Below are 10,712 nucleotides of genomic sequence, written 5' to 3' on the forward strand. Positions count from 1 at the left end.
CGCGGACCCGGCTCCGGCCGCGGTGAGGAGGTCGGGGCCTGGCCCGCTGCGCTCTCCGCCGCGCTCGGCTCTCCCTGCGGGCGGTGAGGGCTTCCGGGGACGCCTGTGGGCGCCGGGCGGAGCAGGAGGCAACTTCTGGGTGAGGGCGATGGGCGTCCCGGCTGTCACCGGCTGGAAGTTGAGGGGCACGTTTCGCCGCCGTCCGGGATCGAGGTCCGGAGCCGGCAGGGCTGTGCCTGGCCCCCGGGAAGCCCTTCTCGCCGCTCCCCGCGGAGCTGTCCGGCGTCCCCGCGCGTGGGGGCGTGAACCCCTAGCGGGCCGGTCTTCACTTCTGAGTGCACCCACCTGGGGTTCGGGCTTCGCGTGCGAATCGGAGACGACAGGGCGCTTCCTGATAGGGGACCTCGCAGAGGGTGCGCCGCGGGGGCTGGGCAGGGCGTGTGGCCTGGGGGAGCCGTGGCCATGCCCTGCGCGGCTGCTGCCCTGTTTCACGTGTGGACACCCGTCCGTACTCGGCCTGGGTGACCAGCTGCTGGGAACCCTTGGGGCCTGAGCCTCGTGGAAGCCCTGCTGTAGGCCAGGCGCCAGCCAGCAGGGGTGTCGGGGCTGCCAGCTGGCCTTGGCGGGAGGCGGCTTCCGCTGTGGGGTTCGCAGGGACCCAGTCCTGCTCAGCAGGGAGAGCTGGTTGGGGGCCGAGCTGAGGATGAGGCCAGGAGCTGCCGCCCAGCTGCTGGGTTTTAGGAAGGAGGACAGGCATTTGTTCCCCTGGAGGGTGGCAGGTAGGGGTCTGCTGGTCTGTGCCAAGGGCTTGAGCCTGTCTGGAAAGGGCAGGTGGGGAGCGCAGGGCTAGGCTGGACCTCCAGGTGCAGAGAGGTAGAGGCTAGGCTCAGGTCTCCAGACGGAAGTTCCATACAGTGAGGGGAGGAAAGTACACAGTGTGACAGCATCAGACACTAAGACTTAATCACAGGCTCCTGGTGCTGGGGACCTTGGTCGCCTTTATACCTTCCCCTGTCCCCAGAAGGCAGAGCTGTACAGGGTCTCCTACTGCTTTTGGGTGCCCCCCCCATGGGGCTCCGCGTCCAACAGGCTTCTGTCCCCCTAGGCCCCTGGCACCCAGAGGTAGGTCATTCAGTGGAGCCTTCGCCTGGCCTCCTCGGGCCCAGGTACACCCTGGGCAAGCTGAAGAGGGTGGGTTGGCCTGGCTGACCGCAGCCCTGCAGCTGGGCGCCTGTGGAAGGGCAGGGCAGGCTGAGACCACGTGTTCTTTTCCCATTCGCTGGCAGTGCCACAGCCTCCTGCCCGCCCACCTGCACAGGATGTGTTTTAAGAAGTTTCTTTTGCTCCTGCTTTGGCAGCCTTGTGTTGCTCCTCGATAAGAGTTGTTTGCTTCCATGTGTGAAGCTGGACTGTGGAAGGTTGTCTCGCATCCCTTGTGGTGCTACAGTTGTGGGTCTGCGGTGTGGACCCCAGCTGACTGTCCTCTGACTTCCGGGTTCATGAAAGGGGAGGGCCCACAGCCACCTGCCTTCCTTCCCAGCACACCTCCCGTTTGTGTCAGCTGGTTTCATCTGAGAAGGGAAGGAGGCTCAAAGGACCTGCTGTCTGTGGGCTTTGGCAGAGATCTGGCCGTGCCAGACCTGGAGCCAGCAATGGCACTTCCCAGAGACACTGGCCTTTATGATGCCAGGTAGGGTAGGCTCCAGACCCAGCAGCCCAAGTGGAGAGGAGTGGGCCAGCCCTGTGCCTGCGGGGCAGGCCCTGAGGCCTGCACTCAAAGGCCCAGTCAGGGTCTGGTTGCTGCTGTCTTTGGTCTCTGCTGACCTGCCTGCACCCTGAAGCCCAGTTGCTTCCTGGCCCTGACGCTGCTGCCCCCTGCCCATACCACTTTCTCTTCCAGAGGGCCCAGCTGGGCTCCGGACAGCCTTCCCCTTCTCCATGGGCCCCAGAGCACGTCTGTGACCTGGGTGCCACATCAAGCCCTTGCTTATGCCCGGAGCGATGCTGCCAGCCCAGAGGTCAGACAGAATTGTTCCTTTTCTGCAGCTGGGGAGCTGGAGGTGGTCACTATCGACCTGGCAGACCCTGCTTGAGGGCCTGGGTATGCGTGTGCAGCAGGCCCACAAGATGTGGAGGGGAAAGGAGCTTGAGAGACCACACACTCTTGTGCTCTCCATTTTCTCTGCATTGTGAAAGCTCTGAGATGTGTGCTGCAATGAAGAGATGGAAGTGAACCCAAGGGTCCCGCCCGCACCCGGGGGTCATGGCTCCTCCTGAGGGTCCCCTTGGTGCAGAGCTCAGATGCACACAGACCCTCAGAACATGCCGCGCTGCCTTGGCGTGGCTGAAAGCAAATTGGGGTACTTTAGTTCCCTAACGCTACAGCATCCAGCAGCTAGGTTCCAATAACAGATTTCTCAACTTGGGGCCCAAACTCAGGCACCACCCTTGGCCCTTGAGCTGGCATCCTTCCCCCTGTGGAGTGTCAGTTAAGGAACCAGCCGTGGTCAGGTGCTACGGCCTCTCCCCTCAGCTGCTGAGCTCCTGCGGCACAAGGCTCACAGCTTGCAGTTGGGTTGTCCAATGGCTCTGCCAGGTGGCATCTGTCTAGAAGCATGGGACACCTTTGGATCCCACTCAGAAAGTTCAGGAAGAGCTGTGCAGAAGGATGGGGCACTCGGCCATCGCTCAGTGGGACCCTGGTCCTCACCAGGGCCTCAGCTGCCTCAGGCATAGGTTTGATTTAGGGCGTTTGTGCCCCTTTGGTCAGCATGACTATCATTCGTGTGCATCTCGCATGCTGGGCCTGTGTCCCCAGAGCTGTAGGTCCTTTGTGAGGACACAGCAAGAAGCCCTGACACTGTGAGCTGGCCCTCTGTAAGCCACCCTGGGCTCCCTCTGCCTTACGCATCTCTCTTCGCTTAAGCGGGATAGTGTCCTGGCTCCCAAGGGTGCCACCGTGTCTGCCTTCCTCAGGGTCCCTCTTCTGGCTGACCGTCACTGCTGGTGGGGTTGCAGGGCTCCCGCTCAGAGGCCTTGAGCGTGCACCATGAGCACCCATGGTGGTGCGGGTCGAGCACTGCCTGTCCATCACGTTGCTCACGGAGGCTCTGGGTTTTCCAGTCAGGCCTCACCCGGGACCTGGCAGAGTCAGGGCAGAGAGTGCAAGGGTCATTCAGGGTGCCTTTGCTTAGCCCCAGAGCCCCAGGTGAGGACTGTGTCCTGTTTTCTAGGCATCTTCCAGGCACTCAGAAGCTGCCGCCCAGCCATGGAAGGGGAGGAGCAGCCACCTCAGGAGGTGAGGGTGTTGGCTGCCAGGCCGTCCCACAGGGACACCATCTACCCTGTGGCCTCCTCAGGTCCCTCTGGTTCATTCTCTGCCAAGAACTTGCTGTGGAGACCAGGTTTTCTGCACCCCGGCAGGAAGCCCCTCCAAGGGGAAGGTGGGGGTCCTAACCTGGGGGGTGGAATTCACAAGCGGCCTCTCCAGGGCATGTGGACACCAGCCTGACCTCTCCCTCCCACCCCAGGCTGACATGGAAACCATCATGACGTCAGGGGCCTCAGAGTCGGTGCCCAGGGTGCTTTCTGGAGAAGCCCAGAACCTGTGTACGTCTCCCATAGAGCCTTGGGGTGTGAAGCTTGTGGGACCCTCTGCGCGGATGGGGTGCTGCAAGCAGTTCTGGCCTGTGGGTGCAGGAGGGGGCTTCTGAGCATGAGTGAGGTGAGGGCAGCAGGGCCCTCACTGCGTCCCCAGTACCCTGGCTGGAATGGAGCATGACTGGGACACCTGGGGCTGAGCACCTTGTCCCTGCTGTCCCCCATCCTGGGGCTGCTGAGCCCCACAGCAGCCAGGCAGCCTGTCAAGGTGCATGCCATGGGAGTTGGACCCCACCCGCAGCCCCCAGAGCCCGGAGGCGGGCCTCACCCACCATGGGCCTGCTGTCCCTGCAGCTGACGTGGACGCCTTCAGCCTACTCCTGGAGATGAAGCTGAAGCGACGGCGTGAGCAGCCCAACCTGCCACGCACGGTGACCCAGCTTGTGGCTGAGGACGGGAGCAGAGTGTATGTGGTGGGCACTGCCCACTTCAGTGACGACAGCAAGCGGGATGTGGTGAAGGTGAGGGCCATCAAGCCACACCCTCCACCACTGTGCATTTCAAGGTCACCCACAGCTGTGTTCCGATTTTGTGGCCCCTGCCCTGTAGCCAGAGCACCTTGTCTGCAAGTGCAGAATGTGTTCTGAGATCCTTTAGTTGCTCAAAGAATTGAGGGTCATTGGCAGCCAGGTGTTAGTACAGGGCAGCGGGCGAGTCCCTCAGGGGTGACTGTGCCTTCCAGACCATCCGTGAGGTACAGCCCGACGTGGTAGTCGTGGAGCTCTGCCAGTACCGAGTGTCCATGCTGAAGATGGACGAGAGGACACTGCTGCGTGAGGCCAAGGAGGTCAGCCTGGAGAAGCTGCAGCAGGCTGTGCGGCAGGTGTGTATGTGGGAAAGGCTGGGGCAGGGCCAGAGTCCCTGTGCGCTGTGCCCGGGCTCTGGCCCAGTCCACTGGTTGGTGCATGGTGCCCAGCCTGCCGGGGACTTTCCTGGGTGGAACCTGACCTCAGCCCGTGGGAGAGAGGGCTGATCTGTGGTCTCAGGGAGTGGGGAGGCAAGTGCTGCTCTGACCCCAAGGCACGAGGCAGCCAGGCTGTGGGACTAGAGTCTGGGGTCTCAGCATAGCCTGGCCCACCCAGCAGCACCACATGACTACAGACCCTGTCCTGTGTTCCTCACCCGTGCCCCTGTTTGCCTGGGGTTGGCACCATGGCACAAGTGTCCATCACGGTGTAGGTGCCCCACTCAGCGCCCCGGCTGTCCTGTAAAGAAAGCTTTCCTAAGAGGACACGTGTGGCAGAAGTGGCTGGAGGCCAGGGTGTGGCCTGCTGTGGGAGGCCCCTGAGGCTGGGGGCCCGGCGCTGCCCCGCCTCCTTCCCCACACAAGCGCAGTGTGGTTGACGTGGCGCATTCTCTCCCACAGAATGGGCTCATGTCTGGGCTCATGCAGATGCTGCTCTTGAAGGTGTCAGCCCACATCACCGAGCAACTGGGCATGGCCCCTGGTGGCGAGTTCAGAGAGGCCTTCAAGGAGGTGGGCGTGGGCATGACCTGGGGTGGCAAGGACTTGACCCCGGCAAGGGGCAGTGGGAGCTTCAGGGCTGTGCCCAACATAGCCTCTGCTCCAGGCCAGCAAGGTGCCTTTCTGCAAGTTCCACCTGGGCGACCGCCCCATCCCTGTTACCTTCAAGAGGGCCATTGCCGCACTGTCCTTCTGGCAGAAGGTCAAGCTGGCCTGGGGCCTGTGCTTCCTGTCAGACCCCATCAGGTAGGACAGCGCCTGGCCATGGGCGCTCCCCAGCCATACCCGCCGCTTGCTCCAGTGTGCTGTCTGCGTGAAGCCCCCACCTTTCCTCCCACTGCACCCGCAAGACCTGCGCTGCAGAGCCTGCCCTGGGCCAGCAGCCTGTCCCGCAGGGCTGGCAGCATGCCTCTACCAGCAGCAAAGACGACGTGGAGCGCTGCAAGCAGAAGGACCTGCTGGAGCAGATGATGGCCGAGATGATCGGCGAGTTCCCTGACCTGCACCGCACCATCGTGTCCGAGCGCGACATCTACCTGACCTACATGCTGCGGCAGGCTGCACAGCGCCTCGAGCTGCCCCGAGCCTCGGAGGGTGAGGGTGGCAGTGATGGTGGTGGGTTCTCCGGGACAGTGTGGCTTCTGCAGCACACTGCTGACCTTCGCCCTCCCCATAGCCGAGCCCAGGAAGTGCGTGCCCTCCGTGGTCGTGGGCGTGGTGGGCATGGGCCATGTGCCCGGCATCGAGAAGAACTGGAGCACAGACCTCAACATCCAGGAGATCATGACGTGAGCACCCTTTGCCCCCACGGAGCCCCACTTCCCGCCCCACCCCTAGCAGGATGGGCCCAGGGACCCACACACTGGGGGCTGGGGCTGAAGGGCTCACACCCCAGCCAGGCCCAGCCTGCTCCTCCCTTCCTAGTGTCCCCCCGCCGTCCATCACGGGCCGAGTTTCCCGCCTGGCCGTGAAGGCCTCCTTCTTCGGGCTGCTGGGCTACAGCCTGTACTGGATGGGCCGCCGCATCGTAAGCCTTCTGCTGTCACTGCCTGTGGCACAGTCCTGCCTGCAGAAGGCGTCTGCAGCCCGGCCGGGCCCATAGAAGGCCTCGCCCAGGGGTGCCGTGCAGGGCAGCTGCGCCCCCCACCCCCACCCCCTGCTGCAGCCGGGGGCTCCTGAGGAGCCGGCACCACCCAGGAACCTTCCTGGGAGCATCCAAGCACCCCCCATGGGGGCCCAGGTCAAGCCTCGCCTGCCCACCCCCAGCCCACCCCAATAAAGGATTATTTAACTGTCTGGGCTCAGGCTCCCCCGCAGCCCCACTTGTGTGCACCTCAGGGGCCTCAGGGTGCAGTGCGGGCCTGGCCACCACATGGCGGGCTGGGAGGGGCTCCGGCACACGCTGGCCCTGCCCACAGCAGGGCCGGGCCCTGGCTGCACCCTACCTCACTGTGCCTTGTGCGCCGAGCATCTGGTTCCCAGGGCCCCACTGGGCGCACGCTCGGGGCACACAGCTCTCCACTGCGGGCTGGGGAGCTGTGGCCACCCTGGACCAGCCTGTAGCGCACCTGCTGCGTCTCCGCCTGCAGAGATTCTGTGTTTTGGGCTTTTTTAATGTCTGAAAATTTTTTACTCAGGTAATTTTAACTTTAAAGAGAAAAGCAAACTGGAGCAAATGTCAGGAAATACAAGCCTTAAGTCCAGTGAGACAGGAGCCTTGTGTTCGTCTCTGTCCTGAGTGGGTGCATGTGCCGCCCAGGGCTATGGGCCCAGGCGGCCCAACAGAACGCCGCCTCCCTCAGGACCCTGGTGGCCTGTGCCCAGCACTCTGTCCCAGCCATGTGTCGAGGTCCCACCATGTCTAGTTGTCCCTGTGCTGACTGTCAATCCAATCAGGGACGCCCTGCAGAACTGGGCCGGGCTGCCAAGCCGCTGGGCAGCTCTGTCTCGTACTTGTGGACTTATTCTTTAGAAATGAAAATAAATTCTAATTTTGGAAGCTCCTGTTTGTGCACTGTGTGGAAATGGGGCTTAGGTGAATTTGGGGGAGCCCCTAGGGGACATACCTCAGCAGAGAGCAGAGATCCCACCCTTGGTAGTGCACACCCACGCCTAGCCAGGTGGCCTGAGCACAGTGGAAGGAGGGTACTGAGCCCTACCTGCCCCTGTGGAGGGAAGGCAGGAATGAAAGGCCCTTGTGCTTTCAGGTGCTGGGTGGGCTCATACCCATGTGTCTGTCCCTCTAGGAAGGGTGGCTGCCTGTCCAGTGCTGGGTCTCTGTCCCCATAGCCTGGGTCGGCTTGGTGCAGCAGCTAAGTGGCCGACAGGTAGGCTGGGGGCTTCAGGGCTACCAAGCCTGCCCTGACAGGGTCTTCTTTCCACAGGCGCAGGTTGGGTGCTGGAATCCCAGGTCTGGCTGGGCACAGTGAGGAGGAGCAGGTGGGTGCAGGCTGGGCCCTGCAGCAGCCCTGTCCAGCCTGACTGGTCTCCCAGCCTAGTGTCCTCCAGCTGTCACCCCAGCAAGATGTCTTGGTGCCAGAGGGCATGCCTGGTCTCTGCCCAGCATTGCTGGGTCCATGTTGGGGCATCTGTGAGGCAGGGCATCCCAGACCACGGCTGAGTGTAGCAGGCCCTGAGTGCAGCAGGAAAGGTACACAGTGGGCCTGGAGCCAGGGTTCAGGCAGTGGGAGGGATGCAGGGTTAAAACCCTGCCTGGGTCTGGGCTACTTCAGAAGCTGAAGAGGCAACCACAGGTTGAAGTGGAAATGGCGTTGCCCAGCCATAGGGCTGAGGGTAAGAAACTGTCGGGCTGCCCATCTCCTGGCTTGGGCAGGGAAGGACTGTTTTTAGAGCCAGGTGGGTGACCTCAAGGCCCACCAGGCATGTGATTCACACCCCCAACCCTGGCATTCTAGGAGGCTGAGTGGGTGGATCATAAGTTTAAGACAACACCCTGTCTCGAAAAGGGATGAGCACTTGCCTAGTATGTACAATACCCTGGGTCAATCTCTAGTACTAAACAAATAGATTAGGGAGGACTCAGGCATGAGGTAGATACCTGGGGCATATCAGAGCAGAGTGCAGTACACATCACAGTGGACAGCAGCCAGGGCCTGGGGAAATACGCATCTGCACCTTGGTCTTAAAGATCTGAATTTCTTCATCTGTATTATTCTGGTGAGCAGAAATATAATAAGGTGTGCATTTTTCAAATAAATAAGCACCGAAGGGAATGTGGACACTGGAGAGGGCGCCTGCCTGAGTGGCCAAGGCCCTTGACTGCCCACCCGGCCAGGTTCTCTGCAACATAGACTGTGACTCAGAGTCAAGATGGGCAGGGGGACCCAGCTTCGGAGACCTAGGAGGGAGGAGGGTCTCCTGCTCTCAGCCCAGGGCACAGCCTGGTCCTGGGCCTGTGGCTTTGATCCCAACAGGTAACCGGGCAGGCAGGAAAAGAACTTCTAGGGCCAGATCAAGCAGCAATGGGGACTAGCTGGAGCTGGCGGACGGAGTGGGTGCCCAAGTCTACAGGCAACCACTTCCAGGGCTGAGGACCTGTGGGACATGGACACCATGATAGCCTACAAGTCAGCAAGGAAGCCAGTACTAAGGAACCTCAGGAAAGCCAGGGAGGGGTGGGGCTCCCCAGCTATCTCCCCACTTTGCCAAGAGGCTGCTTCAGGGTGGGAGGGGGGGGAATTGCAGAGGGCAGATGGGGTAGGGAAAGGGGGGCCCTCAAGGCCCCAACAACCCCAATACCTCTGCCAATCCTCTACTCCAAGAAGGGAGGCTGCTCCCCAAGGCGGCCCAAGGATCCTGGGGTTCTGGTGGTGAGACAGGCCTGGACAGCTCTGGTCTAGGAAGCCATGGGCCACAGGGAAAGGAACCAACACCATGCAGGGGCTGCACTGACACCCAGGATGGTGCCTTCTGTATGCTGGACTGAGACCATGGTGACTGCCCACCCCGTGTGGACAGTAGCTGTGGCCAGGCTAACCTCCTTGACAGCACCATGCTCTGTGTTGCAGCCTCCTGCGCACTCACCTCCAGGCCCGGCTGTCTTGGTTTCCTGGGCAATAGAACCTCTCACATTGCACCTTCAAGGCTGCCAACAGCTGACAGCATTAGTACCAGAAGGATGGACCAGCTCCTGCCCACCTAGCCACTGGACCCAGGCTACCAGCACTCATTGAGGAGGCCGAGCCACTCTGGTGTGGCCAGAGGCAAAGCCACCAGGGCTGAGGAGGCTACTGTGCTGACTGGGTGCCCCTCAAGCCTTCAAGGCTGTGAGCGTGGCCAGTCTGGCATTCACAGACCCTCAACAACCCAGTTCCAGCACATTCCCCAGCGAAGATGAGACTGAGCCAGACTGGACCCAGGGCTGGGAGATGGGTCAGGAGAGCCTGGCCTGGGGAATGGGAGGGAGGACTCCAGACAAAGGAGGCTGCTGGAAACAGGCTGTGGGCCATGGCAGTCGAGGTAGGGACCCCAGACAGCCCCGGTGGATTTACAGGGTGGGGCTGCTGTGCATGCTGACAGGGCTCCATGAGCCCTGAGCACCTGCATCCCCTACATCCCACAATGGCAGGGAGGGATTCACGTGGTCACACCACCCCACAGGCAGAGCTGGAGTCACACACGGTCTCACACCCATGCTGTGGCTCTAGGAGAAAGTTCTGGATGCAGCTCCTTGAGGTATAGAATGCAGGAGGGCTGGGGCAAAGGCGACATGGCCAGGAGGGAGCATGTGCCTTGGTCCAGTGTCCTGGGCCCAGCTCAGGATCTGATTTTACTGTGGGGCCAGGTCAGCACCCTGGGGGCATCTGAACCCTTCATCCTGCAGCACCTGCCCAAACGTCTGGCCTGGGCAGTGCCCGCCCCCCGCTGGGGTAACTGGCCTGTGGCTGTCCTTGGGGCTGTCATCACTGAGTGCTGTCCTGGGGAAACCAGCACCCCATTATCCGGATCGCTGCCCTCTTGGACTGCAAGTAACATACAGAGAATGGGAGAACAAGGAAACAGGTCATTTCTCAGGACACGGTTCCCACAGAGGCGCTAAGGACCGGGTACCAGCCCTCAGTGTGGAGTAGCTCCTGGCGTCGTCCTCCCGCTCCTGTGATCGGGAGGGGGCGAGGGGGAGTTTTAACCGACCAGCTCCCACCGGGCCTCAGGCCCAGGAACACTGGCAGGTGTGGCCTCGGTGTCCAGCTATTCTGCCGCGGTAGCCCTCGCCCAGCGGTCCTCAGCCTCGGTCCCTCTGCCGGCGCCGGGACCAGAACCACAAGGCTGATTTGGGGGCGCCCCTCCACGAGTCACCCGGGCCGCAGCTTCACCGGCCTAATAGTCCTCTCAGCCAGTAGGTCACTACGGACCGGCGGGCGAGGAAGCCAATCAGAACTAAGCTTCTGGGGGCGCGGCCCGCGCAGGCGAATAGGCGGTGCTCGGCGCCCCGGGGCTTCCGCTCGGGGCAACCACGCTTTCGGCGGGGCGGATGGCTTTGCTCAGGGCCGTGCTCCGTGCCTCGCCACCGGCCGGCCGCGCCAGACCGCCGCCTGCGTCCCGTTCCGCCGCCATGGAGTCCGCCCCG

General features: G+C 62.1%; 2 protein-coding genes across 3 annotated transcripts in view; both read left to right on the forward strand.

Moving 5' to 3' along the window:
* Nucleotides 1-3,233: 3,233 nt before the first annotated feature.
* Trabd (TraB domain containing) lies at nt 3,234-7,124 on the forward strand (the record flags this gene model as incomplete). 2 transcript variants are annotated; one of them, XM_005379547.2, is given in 9 exon segments in its annotated part: nt 3,234-3,298; nt 3,531-3,609; nt 3,955-4,121; nt 4,343-4,483; nt 5,027-5,137; nt 5,232-5,371; nt 5,544-5,719; nt 5,802-5,913; nt 6,050-7,124. In XM_005379547.2, coding segments are annotated over 9 exon segments (1,169 nt in total), but the record flags the coding sequence as incomplete, so codon positions are not given.
* A 1,695-nt stretch (nt 7,125-8,819) lies between these two features.
* LOC102025109 (selenoprotein O) overlaps nt 8,820-10,712 on the forward strand; it is a gene marked incomplete in the record, with an annotated part of 18,103 nt that continues 16,210 nt past the window's right edge. The window contains 1 exon segment of the mRNA XM_005379554.2: nt 8,820-10,712. Coding sequence (XP_005379611.2) covers nt 10,617-10,712 — 96 coding nt within the window.

Source organism: Chinchilla lanigera, unplaced genomic scaffold, assembly GCF_000276665.1.
Source record: "Chinchilla lanigera isolate Chin_1 unplaced genomic scaffold, ChiLan1.0 scaffold00012, whole genome shotgun sequence".
Classification (NCBI taxonomy): domain Eukaryota; kingdom Metazoa; phylum Chordata; class Mammalia; order Rodentia; family Chinchillidae; genus Chinchilla; species Chinchilla lanigera.